The 15,532-nt window shown below is 59.8% G+C and overlaps 1 protein-coding gene across 5 annotated transcripts in view; it reads left to right on the top strand.

The window, feature by feature from the left end:
- The window catches only part of RASGEF1A (RasGEF domain family member 1A), a 70,315-nt gene extending 55,155 nt beyond the window's left edge, over nt 1-15,160 (top strand). For all 5 annotated transcript variants that reach the window (XM_030798462.1, XM_030798463.1, XM_030798466.1 and 2 more), the window contains exons 2-13: nt 3,587-3,790; nt 6,285-6,407; nt 7,757-7,894; nt 8,802-9,023; nt 9,438-9,512; nt 9,924-10,016; nt 10,498-10,600; nt 10,679-10,758; nt 11,504-11,695; nt 12,599-12,722; nt 13,150-13,222; nt 13,431-15,160. In XM_030798462.1, coding sequence (XP_030654322.1) covers nt 3,593-3,790; nt 6,285-6,407; nt 7,757-7,894; nt 8,802-9,023; nt 9,438-9,512; nt 9,924-10,016; nt 10,498-10,600; nt 10,679-10,758; nt 11,504-11,695; nt 12,599-12,722; nt 13,150-13,222; nt 13,431-13,455 — 1,446 coding nt within the window. In that variant the 5' untranslated portion in view covers nt 3,587-3,592 and the 3' untranslated portion in view covers nt 13,456-15,160. The remainder of the gene's footprint in view (nt 1-3,586; nt 3,791-6,284; nt 6,408-7,756; nt 7,895-8,801; nt 9,024-9,437; nt 9,513-9,923; nt 10,017-10,497; nt 10,601-10,678; nt 10,759-11,503; nt 11,696-12,598; nt 12,723-13,149; nt 13,223-13,430) is intronic.
- The last annotated feature ends 372 nt before the right edge of the window (nt 15,161-15,532 follow it).

Genomic DNA, 15,532 nt, shown 5'->3' with positions numbered 1-15,532 from the left:
GCTGACCCGCCACAGCCCTATCTCTGTCTAGCCCTGGGGGGGCTTCCTGAACTCTCCACAGTGCCCAGACACAAAGGGCCAGTGTGTCTAGAATAAGCGGTGCCTCCTGTGTGGTCTGTAGGGGTGCTGAGCAATCATGCTGGTGGGAATCAGCTCCTGGGGGTGAGGAGGCACCTGGTGCCCAGCACCTTACACAGGGGCTCCTCTGATCTTCCCTGCAAACCTCTGAAGTAGTGCTCCCTGTGCCCATTTTACAGACAAAGAAATTAAGGTTCCAAGAGTTTGAAGATCTTGACATAGCCAAGACAGGTGGTGGAGCCAGGCTCGGACTTGGGCTCCCTGCCTGCCCCTGTTGCTTGCTCGGCGTGAATCCTGGCACTGCTGCCCTCTGGCTGTGACCTGGGGCAGTTACACAGCCCTCGTCTGCGTAAGGGAATAACGGGTTCTCTGGGATCATAGGGGGTGACTGGGAGGAGTAACTGCGATTCTTCAACTCTAGCATTGCGGTTTTCAGTATTTAGCACCCTGGCCATCGCTGTATCATGATCGCTATTGCTGTGACTGGAGCCAAGAGCCCAGTGTGCAATTCTTCCCTGGGAAGGGGCCACCTGGTGGTGGACACAGCCGTTTGGATACACAGGTTTGCAGCTGCACGCCGAAGTGCCTGCCCCTGCTGTTGGGGCGAGGAGGAAGCAGGTGCAAGAACAAGCGACCTTAAGGGCTGGGTGGAGGTGGCCGGCAGGGGACTCCGCAGGGGAAGTGCTGTCATCATCGCCATTTCACAGCTGGGAAGGTGGAGGGCTGGCCAGATGCTCCCAGGAACAAGGAGTGGGCCTGCTGCAGGGCCAGGATTCCTGCCCGGGAAAAGCCATGTAGGGAACCTGCCTCTCCACTTGGCACTGAGCCCTGGAGACCCTCCTCGAAGTGCTCCGTGGCTGGGCAGGGTGGGCCCTGCTAGGTTTGAGCTTTTGGGGGTAGGGGCTCATGGGGCATCCCCCAGGCCTGCAGGGTCTTGGTTTGTTTGATGCAGGAGACCTAGCCCTGGGCCGTGTCCCCAGGTGGGTCTCCAGGTAGGCAGGACAGAAGGAACCCAGAGCACTTCACATCTTAGGTCAGTGTGGCTCCACACGGCCCCCCTCAAGCTCTGCTGACTCCCCGAAGGGATTCTGAGCATGTGCAGAACCTCTGCTTGCCTGGGACACCCCTGCATGCTCCTCCTCCAGGCCCCCACCCTCGAAGGCGTGGCCTTCCCAGCCCCTCTCTGGCTGCTGACCAGTGGGCTGGGTCCCCAGGATGGCTCCTCAGCTCCTAGGCAGGCCTACCGGCACTGAGGCAGGTCTCTCTGCAGGCTGGACATGGAGTGGCCTTGCCCTGTGGGGGATCGGCTGGGGCTGAGTTTGTGGGGTGTCAGAGTGCATCCCCCACATACTACCTCCTGACCAGAGCAGCCTGCAGTGAGAGAGGCCAGTGGCTTGGCAAATGCCCTCTCTGATGACCCCAAGAACTTGGGGTGAGGAGGCCCAACTGACCAAGGTTACCACCTGCTGGTTGCCTTTTGAACCCAGAACTGTATGATCTTGGGGAAGTTGTCCCGCAGTGGCCTCAGGTAAGATGCCTGAGACAGTGCTGAGCAGCTGTGGGCAACAAGGGGTCTGTGAGCCCGCCTTCGTGACTTCATTGCACAAATGGTCACTGAGTGCCACCCTGGGCCAGCAATAGGATACACAGGTGAATGATACAGCCACTTCTGGCTTTGTGGGTCAACAGTCTAGGTTAAACCCAGGGAGACTTCCTGGAGGTGGTGACACCTAGGCTGGACTTGGAACTCTGGGGTTTCCTTAGTTGAGTTCCTTCCTACTGGGCCTCAGTTTCACCATCTGAAAAATGAAGGATTGGCTCACATCAGTGGTTCCTGAGCTGGAGGGGAGGGCATGTTGGAGTACAGAAGCAGCCCACCTCCGAGTTTCTGACCAGCAGGTCTGGGGCTAGGCCTGAGAATGTGCATTCTAACTTGTGTGAGCCACCGCTGCTGGCCTGAGTTTGAGGGGAGCATTGTGTGAGTCTGAGCCATGACCTCCCTGCCCTGGAGTGGGGGCAGCACTGACCCTGGGGGCTTGGACATTCCACCCAGCCTCATTGTGGGGCCTTTGGTTGTGTTGTTGCTCTCCTTGCCAAAGATTTTCTAAGAATTCCAAGGAAAAACCTTTAGGCGTTTGGTGGGAAAACCAGTGTCGTCTGGGCCAGATGCCCTTTTTTCCCTGGTGGGATGGACAGGGATGTGCTGTGTGTGTGTGTGTGTGTGTGTGTTGTGTGTGTGTGGGGGGGGTGTGCAGGCAGGTGGTCCGCTCTCTGCTTGTAAGGCCCCTACAGGGCAGGGGCCCATGGTCCTGTCATGGCACTGAAGTAATCATGGCAACAGTTTGCTCTGTGCAATGGGGAAACTAAGGCCAAAATGGCAGGAGGGTCTCGCTCCTCCACCTGACCTCAGCCGCTGGCACCTGTGCTGCCTTCCCTTGAGGGCCAGGAGGTTGAGGCTGGCTCTGTGTGCAGGCAAGGCCACAGGCAGGTCACCCCTGGCTCTCAGGCTGGCAAATGCTGCATCACCCAGTCCCCACTTGGCTCCTCCCAGGCATGGTTGGCTGTCTGGGCCACTGGGGAAACAGGCCCAGAAGGCTTCAGACTCCCCTAGGCTTCACAAGAACTCCCAGCTGCAGGGTGTGGTGAGACCCTGAGCCCCATCACAGTGGGCCATGCCATGAAGGACAGTCCCAGTGTGGGCACCGAGGCCGCCAGGAGGCCCAGCTGCTCAGACATCTGCATCTCAGGGGCACTCAGACTCACAGGCCCCAAAGCCAGTTCCAGATCTCTCTCCAGCCCTGCCCACAGCCCTGCCTCATACTGGTCAGCCACTCAGCCCAAGACCTTCACCATGTGGAGTGGCCCTGCTCGCCACTCCTGCTACCACCTGCTTGAGCAAGCTCTCCTTGGGCTGTGGCAAGACCCACCATCCACACGGCATCCACCATAAGTCAGACCACTGTGCTCAGAGCCCCAGGCTCCCACCTCAGAGAAGCAGCACATGCAGTCTGTGTGTCCGGCCCTGAGTCCTCAGACTGTCCTCCCAGCTCTCCGCCGCACACATCTCTGGGTCAGGACCTCGGCACTCACTGTCCCTCATGCCTAGGGTGTTCCTTTCTTATCCTGGGAGCTGCGCGGCCAGCCCCATCAGTTGTTCACAGCCCTCTCACCCCAGGCGGCCCTGACTGCCCACCGCGGGCTCCCTGTCCCTTCTCGGACATTTTTCCCAGAGTTTCTCTTCTCTGCTGGCTCTGAGTGTCCAGGGCCCTGGAATGAGGCCTGGCCCGCAGGGAGCTGAAGACACAGTGATCAGATGTGCAGCGACTGGGGGACCACCCAGGAGCCCGCCTGCCCCTGCCCTGGGATGGGGGTGCCCTCTGCCAGTGCTGCTGCGCCCCTGCCACGCACCCCTGCACACATGCATGCAGGCTGCAGGCTGCCTGGGAGGAGGGTCTGTGGAGCTGTGGAGGCGCCTTTGATGCCTCATGTCCTTGCTCTTTTCTCCCAGGAAACTATGCCCCAGACGTCCGTTGTCTTCTCCAGCATCCTTGGGCCCAGCTGTAGCGGACACGTGCAGCCTGGCATGGGGGAGCGTGGAGGTGGGGCCGGTGGCGGCTCTGGGGACCTCATCTTCCAAGATGGACGCCTCATCTCTGGGTCCCTGGAGGCCCTGATGGAGCACCTTGTTCCCACAGTGGACTATTACCCCGATGTGAGTACGTGGGGCCTTGTGCATTGAGACTTACTCACTAATGTGGAGTGAGACTACTCCAGGAGATGTCGGGTATGGGAGGGAGGCCCCCACAGAGTGGTAGAGCTGGACAGGGCTGCAGGAGGGGCAGGGCAGTGGGGGGCCCAGGCCCACCTCTAGGGCCTTCTCTGCTTTCTGCTCTGCATACACCCCCAGCTAGCAGCGGGCCTGGGGGAACCTGCTGTGACTTCCCTGCTGCTGCCCCAGGTAGGAGGAGATGATCCTGGGGACACGGGAAGCAGAAACACGCAAGGGCCGAGCAGGGCCTCCAAGGAGGAAGAGGAGTTTTAAAGGGCAAAGCCAGCACTTGGGGTCCTGGTGAGGGCACACCCAGCCCAGGTCCTGGAGCCCAGGGCTGAGCTGGGAAGCTGGTTTGTACATAAACCCTGGTGGTCCAGAATGAAGAGGAGATGGCCCGGCCTGCCCTGCTCTGTCAGCAGAGCGCTGTTCAGGCTGACTCCGGGACTGTTCTTAGGCAACAACCCTAATCCTCCCTTTTCACCTCAAGGTGGCATGATACAGTCTTGGAACAGAGAAAGCGTTCCCTTGTTAAGTGTGGCTTCCCTTCCCCTGGAGGGTGATGTCTCTTAGCAGCAGTGGCACTGGGCCTGCCAGCTCCCTCTTGTGAGCTGAGCATCTACCCTCTGGGAGGGCCAGTCCTGCCCGCGTCATGCTATCCCCTCTCCCTCCCTGCCCTGCTTGTCAGCCTGGGAGTCAGACAGCTTGCAGGGAGGTGGGCGGGAGGGATGCTGCCCTCTAGCTTCCACTGAATGGGGCTGCAGTCAGCCTGGCTTCACCACCTGCCAGGCCTCCTCCGCCTTCCTGGGCTTTGGGTGAGGGGGCCTTGCCTTTCTGTTGCCCACTCCTCCTCCTCCTCCATCTGTCCTTCTGTCTGTCCCGTAAGCCCTGTCAGGGTTTGGCTGGGGCTGGAGATGGCAGTGCAGACAGGCTGGTGAGTGCCCATAGGGCAGAGCCAGGGGAGGGGCCCAAGGCCCTGAAGTAGTCCAGGGCAGGGCCGTCTGTTGGGCAGAGGCCTCATGCCACAGCTGGAGAAGCCGCCCCTCTCAGAGGCCTACCCCAGAGGAGCCACCTTGGCGGTCACCCACTGTGGTCCCTGTGCCCTGGGATCTGACCAGCTTCCCACAAGAGTCCAGTTGGGCATTGGCTCCTCTGCCGAGCACCTACCCCTCCCCCGCCACCCCACCCTTCCCCATGTGCGCGGGTAGCTGAAGACACTCACACATGCACACAAACATTCACACAGGGTCTCCATGCTCCTCCTTGGAGATGCACAGGCTCTCCCCTTGGGTGCCCTGCCCTTGGCCAAGAGCTCCATGGTGGCCCTTTCCTCCACGTCTTAGTTATCTCCTTAGAAGGGGGACCCTGGGAGATGTGCTGGCTTTGACCCCCCAATTCCCCATGCTGCATAGCCTGGGGCAGGGTGTAGGAAGTTTGCAGGATGTTAGAGGAGTCCCTGATGCTCCAGGGAGGGCTGCAGTGGGCAGTGTCAGCCCAGGTCCCTGAGTCCTGCTCCAGGAGGCCTGTACTCCCAGCAAACACAACCTGGCTTGCTTCTGGCTGGGGCAAGAAAAACCGGGTTATTTGGGCTGGGAGTAGAGGCAGAGGCTTCTGGGTAGCCCAGCCTGCAGCAGCCACGTGGGGCGGAGTCCCTCTAGGGAGCCCCAGGCAGTCTCCTTAACCTGCAAGTCTACCCTGTCCACAAGCAGGAGCTAGAGTGAAGTTCCCACAGACATTGACCCTCATTAGACAAAAGGCCTAAGAACCCAGCCCACGAGGATCTCGATGGAGGGCACGTGGATGTGGTATGGAGGGGCCCTGCTCTGGCAGTCAGGGTCTAGGCCCAGAGCTGGTCAGAGAGTGCAGGGGCCCCCACCAGCATTGCCCCTCAGGCCCCGCCCCTGCTGATGGCCCCGCCCCCCCCGCCCTGCTGATGGAGCCCCGCGCCTGCTGATGAGGCCCCGCCCCATGGATCAGCCCTGCTCCCGACAGGCCCCGCTCCTGTGCTAACCTCCCTGCATCCCCCACCCTCCCCACCGCTGACCGCCAGCCCGGCCCACGAGGATCTGAAACAGCAGCTGGCTTGCAGCCTGGCGCAGCGAGCACCATGGAGCCCCACCAACGTCCCAGGCTGGGGTTAGCCCTATGGTGGCGTGGGGCAGAGAGGGGGAGAATCCCAGCGGAGGAAGACTGCTAGGAGGCCTGGGGGAGCTGCTGGGAGGCGGGGCTCAAGCTGTGCCTCCTAGGTAGGCAGGGCCGGGGTAGCAGTAAAAGGAGGAAGGGCCTGCAAGGCGAAGGGAACCGGGCAGGCGAAGGCATGGCCTCCGGACGGGCGGTGTTGGGCCTGGGAGGCAGCCGGGCCAGGTGAAGCAGCGCGGTGAGCTCCCGGGGGCCTGCCTCACCCTCCCTCCGCCCTCTCTCCGTCTCCTGCCTTCAGAGGACGTACATCTTCACCTTTCTCTTGAGCTCCCGGGTCTTTATGCCCCCTCATGACCTGCTGGCCCGCGTGGGGCAGATCTGCGTGGAGCAGAAGCAGCAGCTGGAGGCCGGGCCTGAAAAGGTGAGGCGGGGCCTGGCTTGGGCACGGGCGGGGGCAGGGGGCGGGAGGCGAGGTCAAGGCTGGGGGCTGGAGGCATGGGGCGGGGTTCAGGGTGGAGCCGGGGGGCGGGGTCAGGTCTAGAGTTGGGGCTTGGCCTGGCTGGGACTGTGGGATGGGGTCCAGGGTGGGGCCAGGGCTAGGGTTGCGGCGTGGCCTGGCTGGGGCAGGGTCGGGGTCGGGGCTAGGGCTGGGCGTGGCCTAACTGGGGCTGCAGAGTGGGGTCCAGGGTGGAACCAGGCGGCGGGGTCATGGCTAGGGCTGGGGCGTGGCCTGGCTGGGGCGGTGGGGTCTCCGGGTAGGGGCAGGGTCAGGGCTTGGGTTAGGCCTGGCCTGGCTGGGCTGGTGGGGCCTGGGGGTGGGGTCAGGGCTAGGGTTGGGGCGTGGCCTCGCTGGGGCTGTGGGGCTGGTCTGAGTTGGGGCGTGGCGCCATGCCAGGCTGGGGTGAGGTCTGGGACGGAGCAGTGGGTTGGGTCCGGGTTAGGGGCGTGGTGGGAGGGTGTGGGGGTAGGCCTGGGCTGGCAACGTGGGTGGAATCCGGTGGTTTGAAGGCTGTACGGCGTGGGCGAAGAAAGCTGCACGGCTGCGGGCTGGGTGGTGCGGGGGCCGGGGGCGGGGTCCAGCGGTCTGAGTGGGCTGGTGTGGGCTGGCGCGGAGTCTTGGCTGGCGCAGGAGGGGCTTGGCCTGTGGTGCGTTCTGGGGGATTGGAGGATGGGGGCGCGGCGCTTGAGCATCAGGCACAGTCCCCCCTCCCCGGGGGCAGAGGACGCGCGGGCATCTTCCGAGAGGGTCGGAGTCGTTTCAGCCAAGAGGGCCAGTCCCCATGCCCTAGGCCCTGTGCTGGGTGGGGTCGTGCATGCCTGTGGACTAGGGCGCGGGGGCGCGTCGCCTCCCCTCGGGATCACACCCCTGTCAGCGCTGTCGCCCTGCTTTCGACCGCAGGGGGGCAGACGGGAGCTCTCCTCTAACTGGATGGCTTGGCTTGGGTTATTTTACAGTATTGTTTTTATGGGTAACTTCTAATTATAGCAAATGGAATTAGTTTTTTGTCACCTTAGAGATGGGGTAGGTTTTTTTTAATGTAAGTTTATTTAAGTGAAAAAGAAAGCCAACTTAAGGGGAAGGAAGAAGGAACCAAACAGGAGTCGTGTGGCGGTTCAGGTTTGGCCAAACCGCAGGTGGCACGCAGTTGGGGGCCGTGCCCAGCACAGGCCCTGGGGTGTGGCTTGGGGATGTGGGAAGCTTGCACCGTTTGTCATCTAGTCCCCTACTCTGCCCTGTGGGGCCTCACTCTGTATCCCCTGCTGCCCCAGGCCAAGCTGAAGTCCTTCTCAGCCAAGATCGTGCAGCTCCTGAAGGAGTGGACGGAGGCCTTCCCCTATGACTTCCAGGACGAGAAGGCCATGGCCGAGCTGAAAGCCATCACACACCGTGTCACCCAGTGTGACGAGGTGAGTGCTCCCTGGGCTCTGGCCAGGGTCCTTGGGTGTGTGCCAGGGTCTGCCCTCGGGAGAGTGGGGGCTTTGGGGACAACTCTGTGGTCCCCTTCCATGTTACTCCCCCAGGGGGGTTGCTGGGTGGCCCCATTCAACCTCCGTTCCCCCAGATGACAGCTCAGCTGGCCAGCAGTGGGCCAGGGTCACCTATGATACTGCACGCAGGGACCTTGCAGCCCGGTTGTGGGCCTGGCGATCATTGTCTCGACCTTCTCCTGGCCCTTGCTGTCCTCGTCGCTGGAGTGGGAGCCTATTGAGAGTTTGTAAGGCTCTGCCTGTCTTGGATTAGTGAAAGGAGGTGGGGGTAAGGCTTTAAATAGGCCTCCCATTTTTCAAATGTCTTCACCCTTGCCTTTGGTGGAGAGAGAACTGGAGATGCCTGGGCCAATGCCACAGGAAGCATTCCCTGTGCTTAGCAGCTCCTGTTCACCCAGAGTACTCCAGGAGGAGCCATGGACCCCAGGCTGCCTCCACCTAGGGGGCAGAGACTCCTGGCTTTGGCAGAAGCCTTTCCCATGCCTTGAACTGTTCTATGGGCTGCTTCTGCTGCAGGAAGCAGCTCAGTGGGCCACCTCTGAAAAAGCCATGCTTTTCAGACCCAGAAGCTCAGCCTTGAGCCTGTCTCTGCCCTTAGCCTCGTCCTGCAGCAGGACAGCCCACTGAGACCCCTCCCCAGCAGTCCTCAGAGGAGCCCACACTGTGCCCCACTTTGTCCTTGAAGGCCTGAAGGCTGAGGTTTAGATAGGGGCTGTGGGCTCACGTTGGTCAGGCACATCCCTGGAGGTGATATGGATCCTACCCACAGTGGTGGTGGCCTTGCTGCCAGCCCATGCTGGCACCCTTATTGCCCTTGACCCCACAGGAGAATGGCACAGTGAAGAAGGCCATTGCCCAGATGACCCAGAGCCTGTTGCTGTCCCTGGCTGCCCGGAGCCAGCTCCAGGAACTGCGAGAGAAGCTCCGGCCACCGGCTGTAGACAAGGGGCCCATCCTCAAGACGAAGCCACCGGCCGCCCAGAAGGACATCCTGGGCGTGTGCTGCGACCCCCTGGTGCTGGCCCAGCAGCTGACTCACATTGAGCTGGTCAGTGCTGCCTCGTGCCCTGACTGGGGGGTGAGGGCTGTGGGACCACAGTGCCTCTTTCAGCACAGCACTTCAGGCCCCTGCTAGTCACACTGAGCCATCAGGGAAGCCCGCTTGCCAGCCCCGACTGCTGCACTTCGTGCCAGATGTGTGTCCGTCTGAGTGGCAGGCACCTCTGTGCCTGGCACTTATGTCCTCAGGAACACAGCAGTGCTCTGTCAGTGGGAGGAGCTGGAGCAGCGTCATCCTGCAGTGGGGACTGCAGTGGCCCTAGGATGGAGGACTGGCCTGGGAGGAGGTGAAGGTCCTGTGCCCTGGGCAGCTCCTCCTTTCCCTGTCCGCATGCCTATGCAGTGCTGTCCCTTCTCCTCCAGGAGAGGCTTGTCACCTTCCCTTTGCTATCTTCCACCCCAGGACAGGGTCAGCAGCATTTACCCGGAGGACTTGATGCAGATCGTCAGCCACATGGACTCCTTGGACAACCACAGGGTAAGTGGGCCAAGGCCCGCGGCACCCCTGCCAGCCTTGTCTGCCCGGCACTTGCACTCCATGCGGGGTGGGTGTGGGCCTCACTCAGCACGCCTTGAGCATCTCCGGAGTGCTGGGCCATGAGCCCCGATGGATGTGGCACTGGCCCTCCTAGCACCTGCTCCAAGAGGCAGCACCTGCTCCAAGATGGCTGTGCTGGTCATGGATGATGAATGCTGGGAGAGGTCACAGACTTGGGCCAGGGAGCCAGCCTGGCCTGCCAGCCCTGCACTGGGCAGCAAGGAGCAGGCAGGCATGATCGAGGCTGCTGCGGTGCAGGCTAAGCCATGGCTGGGGACCAGTGCCAGCTGTGGGGACTGAGTTGTCCAGCCACAGTCCTCCAGGCCCCGATGACCTGCTGTGTCCTTCCAGTGCCGAGGGGACCTGACCAAGACCTACAGCTTGGAGGCCTACGACAACTGGTTCAACTGCCTGAGCATGCTGGTGGCCACTGAGGTGTGCCGGGTAAGTGCCCACAGCAGACATGGTGGGGTGGCTGCCATGCCCACACCCAGCGAGACCCTGATCCTGCCCCAGAAGTTAGATGATGGAACTTTAAGAGTGAATGCATGAAGTCCCTGTTGCATTGTCAGGGCCTTGGTGGTCTCCCAACCCCAACATACAGCGATTGCTTCAATGACAACAGACACCCCATCCGTGGAGTGCTCCCCCTGTGCCCGGCACCATTTTTCTCACCTGTGTGAGGCTTTGCCGGGCGTCATACCCGTCTGGGGCACACGGTGCCTTCCCTTTGATGACTGAGGAGCCTGAGCATAGGCTGTGCGCATGTCTGGGCCTCCCAGACGCAGCCATGGACCTGGACCAGCCCGCTGTGGCCAGAAGCTAAAACCCGAGGTCCTCCCTGCCCCTCTGTTCCTCTGCCCGGCGGCCCCAGCTCCTGCTGTCCCCCGGCAGCACTGTGCTGAGGTCACCTGCCACCTTCCAGGTGGTGAAGAAGAAACACCGGACCCGCATGTTGGAGTTCTTCATTGATGTGGCCCGGGAGTGCTTCAACATCGGGAACTTCAACTCCATGATGGCCATCATCTGTGAGTGACTGGGCACCCAAGGTGGGGCTGCTGCGTGGCCCACCCCCCGGCCCTGACCCTACCTGCTGTCCTCTGCAGCTGGCATGAACCTCAGTCCTGTGGCAAGGCTGAAGAAAACTTGGTCCAAGGTCAAGACAGCCAAGTTTGATGTCTTGGAGGTAGGCACCTGAGCGCCTGTCACAGCTGCGAGCCGAGCCGCACCCAGTTCGTCCTGCAATGGCCCGAAGGGGGCCCTGACAGTGGGGGTGGGGGGCTGCCCTCCTCTCCCTGGGGTCAGCACCTACAGTGCTGGCTGAGCTGGCCTGGCGTGTTCGTCCTCCAGCAGTGGGGACTTAAGTTGTCCTTGGTTACTTCAGGCAGACCCGGCATCGCCTAAGGCGAGTTCCAGAGTGGAATGCGGTTAAGCAAGAGTTTGACAAGAGTGGGGTTGTGTTGGAAGACACTGCCTTTTCCTTGGTCAGTGTCTCCAGGTCCTGGCTGGTCTAGATGGCCCAGAGGCCAGCAGACAGGGTCACCTGCAGCCTTCCTTAGATGTGTGTGATCACAGAGTCCATTTTTGCAAAGCATATGTCTTGTGGAGCTGGTCAGGTCTGGGAGGTGTTGATCTAAGTAGAGGAGCAAAGGGAAGTCTTGAAGGAAGGAGGACGAGGGTCAGGCCTGGCAGGCAGGGCAGTGACACTTCTTTATGGCTTTCCAGAGGACGCCAGGACCTGAACTCAGAAGCCCTGGCCCCAGGGCTCAGCCAGGCACCCTTGGGGGTCCCCTCCCCTGTGCTAACTCCCAGGCTGCCCAGGGGCCAGGTGCCTTCTCTGTCTGCTGCCTCCTGCTCTGCAGAGGGGCGTCTGGAGCAGATCGGAGGGGCATGGGGCTGTGATGCTCACCAGGTCCTCCCTGTGCCCACAGCATCACATGGACCCATCCAGCAACTTCTGCAACTACCGCACAGCCCTGCAGGGGGCCACACAGAGGTCCCAGATGGCCAACAGCAGCCGTGAGAAGATCGTCATCCCTGTGTTCAACCTCTTCGTTAAGGACATCTACTTCCTGCACAAAATCCATACCAACCACCTGCCCAACGGGCACATTAACTTCAAGGTGAGCTCATCCCAGCACAGGTCAGGCCAGGCGGAAACTGAGCTACTGGAGCCGCCAGGCAGTAGCCCTGGGTCAGGGTCTGTGGGTTTCCTGAGCCCTGCCTGAGGTTCACAAGGGCCTTCAAGACTGAAAGCCTCATGGTGGGTCAGGGGTGCTGTTTGACTGCAAGGTGTGAGGTGCGCCTGCCTGTACTTCTGGGTGGATGGCCTAGTTGCAGAGCTTGGAGTCACAGGGAATTGTATTTATCCAGGACCGTGGTTCCAGCCTGGCCCCACCAGGGAGAGAGCCCTGTCCACCCCTGTGGGATTGGAGGTCAGGAGGGGTTTGGGTAGGAAGGGACTTGAGCAGGGAGGAGGCGGCAGGCAGAGAATTCCAGATGGAAGTGAAGAGCCTGCCTCGTGGGCCTGAGGGCACCTGGTGAGGATGGGAGGGTGGGACATAGGTGGCAGGGCAGGTGTAGATGGCTCTGGGCTGCTGGATGCCTACCTCACACAGGTGAGGGGTGGGCAGGAGCTGGGATCCCTCCGAAGGTCCCAGAGAAGGGACATCATGACACATTCTGGTTGGCGCCGCTGGGCTGGGTTTGGATGGGGTGCCTGCCTCAGGCTGGAATCATCAGTGGGGCCTTCTTTGGGTCCCTGCACAGAGAGGCAGAGACCCTGCTGCCGGCCTGATGGCCCAGGTGGAGGGCCAGACAGAGCGGCCTTCGGGGACACCTGCTGGCTCTGAGGCTGCATGGCGTGCCACCATGGCCACGGAGTCAGCGTGCAGGGCCACTGTCTCATCTTGCTGGGACCAGTGAAGTGAGCTGGAGACCGAGGCCAAAACCTGCATCCCCTGCCCTGACTGAGGGTTTGGTGCTTAAGGTGATGGATGAACATCAGTTGGTTTTGCTCCCTTCAGAAATTTTGGGAGATCTCCAGACAGATCCATGAGTTCATGACATGGACACAGGTAGAGTGTCCCTTCGAGAAGGACAAGAAGATTCAGAGTTACCTGCTCACAGCGCCCATCTACAGCGAGGAAGGTGAGGGCTACCTCCCAATGCAGCTTGCCTCCCTCCCCACCTGACTCCTTGTCCAGGCCTGGTGCCCTTTGGGGTTGCCCTGGGAGGTGGCCTGCTGGCTGCTCCATGCCACACAGGGCTGGCTCTGCTTGCAGGGGCGAGTGTGCATGAGGGTGGGTCATGGGATGGATGGAAGAGATGGACAAGAGACTCAGTTTCCAGCGGCCACTGGAGAGGGTCACATGGGGTTAGGGCAGGTGCTGCAACACGAGGAACCTTCCTAGAGTCCCCAACAGGCAGCCTGAGAGCCCCGCACAGCAAAGAACTGTGTTCAGCCCAGCCAGAGGTCACTGTCCACTTGTGCTGGGCTGCACCCCTGAAGGGACAGCTGGGTTCGGGCAGACACTGCATGGGGACACGGGCTCTGAGGGACTTTCCCGTCTCTCAGCTCTCTTCGTCGCCTCCTTTGAAAGTGAGGGTCCCGAGAACCACATGGAAAAAGACAGCTGGAAGACCCTCAGGTAGGGGGGCATCAGGGACACGGGAATCTGTGAGGAAGAGGGAGGACTCAGGGTGGGCACGAGGGTCACCCTCCTGGAAAGAGAGCCTGGGCACTGCCGCGTCCCTGGTGCAGGGCTGCCAGGCATATTTGGTGGGAGACTGAGGATGGCCTGGACCCAAGCTACCCTGCTCAGGCCTGAGCACTGCCTGTCCCCTGTCCCCCTCTAGGACCACCCTCCTGAACAGAGCCTGAGGCGGATGCAGCCCGCGACGCCAGAGGAAGCACGCGCACTAACTGGGTTTAAATTTTGACTGATGTGGGTTGAGATGAGGAGGCCTCACTGGTTGGGGTCCATTTTGTATATAACTTTTATGAGAAAAAAATGGTAATTATTTCACACATCAACCTTTGGCACTTACAAAGTTTTTTTTTGTTTATTTTAAATAACAGGGCAGGGCCCTGCTTTGGGGAGGGGGAGGGGAGAGTATCATGGGAGATGGTATCCATGATAACATCTTATTCTAATGAAATGTAGATTTTTATTTTCTACTTTTGATTATTAACATCTTATGAAAAAAATATTTTAAAAAACCCAACCAAAACCAACGTGAGCCCTGCCTGCTCGGACGCCTTTCCAGCCAGTGTCTCTGACGTCGGGGTTAGTGCCTTAGAGGGTACTGGGGTCTGGTCTTCCTGCTCTGTGGTTCGGGCTGCGGTGAGTCCCACTCCACCTAGGCGCCTGCCCTCAGGAGCCTGGGCTGCGAGGCTCCACAGGAGGGCTGGTGGCTGGGAGGTCGCGTCCGCACACTTCTGGAAGTGAGCCTTTGAGTACGGGCTGTCCAAAGTTTACATTTTCATTTTCCTTTCAGGGATTTGTGGGGTCAGGGAGGGGCAGGGGGCACCTGGCAGCATATTTTCTGTGACAATGTGTCCAGCAAATCATTCTTCAACTACATTTTAGAAAGGAGGAAATCTAAAATAAGGTAAGGGAAAGAAGCATGGAGTTGTCAGTTTTCTGGGCTGTGACTGAAAGACACACTGAGCTGTGATGAAGAAAAATACACAGCCGACTCCAGGGTGGTGACATTTAGAGCTAGTCTTGAAACCTACCTACAGAGCGGAGGGCAGCCAACAGCCGTCTTCCCACCTGGGTAGGCAGCGCCCTAATTGGAATTGGAAACAGAAAATCCGCCAGGCCATACTGCTGGAGCCCATTCAGATAAAACTGCCCAATACTGAGAGGTGTTTTCTACACCCAGCTAGAGGAGCACACTCCATTTTCCCACGTCTGACTTCCTGGTGTGAGCCCTGGGCCCTACTGACCATGGCGCAGGACAGCTGTCCTTCAGAAAGTGTGCGGTCCATCCACACGGACCGTCTCCCTCACAGGAACTCCGCATCCTCGTCCCTCTCTGCATTTCCAGTTTCTGCAGGAGCCTTGATCAATGGGGAAGCCTGGGTGAGGATGGGCCAGGTCCCAATTCCCAAAGCTCCTGGAAGAGCCTGAAGACATTGGGAGAGGCTGGGCCTGGGGAGGAGGCGGCCCTGGGCCCGCTGCCCATGCCTCTGGTCCTGGGTGGAGCAGGAATAGTTCCACTGTATTGTCACAGTGTGTTTGCACTTTCCGAGGTTCTAGCTAGTACAGATTGTATATTGATAGTACATATTGCTTTATGTCTTTGAGATGAGAAAGGCTTAACACTTGAGAATATATATTTGGAATACAGCCTTAGAACGGTTTCTGTACACATCCACGTGCACTTCACGGGTGATCAGTTCTAGTACCTACTTGAAACAGTGTCTGTCTGCTACTTTATTTTCCCAATTTGATACATACCGATTTGATGTTTTGGTATTTGAGATGAACTCTGAGTATGAAGCTGTACCATAATGCAGGACGTCAGTTTTGGTGTGACTGGACATACTTGCTTCAATAAAAGAACACATCACTCCCCTCTCTTGCCTGCTGTGTATGTACGGTGAGGAGGTGGCCCTGCTGCTGGCTGGAGACATGGGTCCCCTGGGGCAGGGAGGAGGGTGAGGCTGCCAGGCCTGCTGTGGCCTTCCCAGGAGGGACTGGGCAAGGGACTTTTGTCTCCAGCTGGCAACACTTTCTGTGACAAAGGGCTTTCCGCTGAATAAGGCGAGACTCAAAAGAAGCTATAGGAGGCACGTTCAGTCCTGCTCTCCTCATTGTGAGCTCCAAAAAGATGTCACTGGCTGCTGTATTGCACGGTCACGTAAGTTCAGGATACCTAGTTAAGCCAGGCTGTATGGACTGTTACTGCAGAAGAGTCAGATGGCCTCTCTGGGGCAGGGGAGGTTGGAG

The sequence above is a fragment of the Nomascus leucogenys genome, chromosome 18, assembly GCF_006542625.1.
Source record: "Nomascus leucogenys isolate Asia chromosome 18, Asia_NLE_v1, whole genome shotgun sequence".
NCBI lineage: Eukaryota > Metazoa > Chordata > Mammalia > Primates > Hylobatidae > Nomascus > Nomascus leucogenys.
Note: the sequence above shows the minus strand (reverse complement) of the source record. Positions and strands in the feature narration are given on the sequence as shown.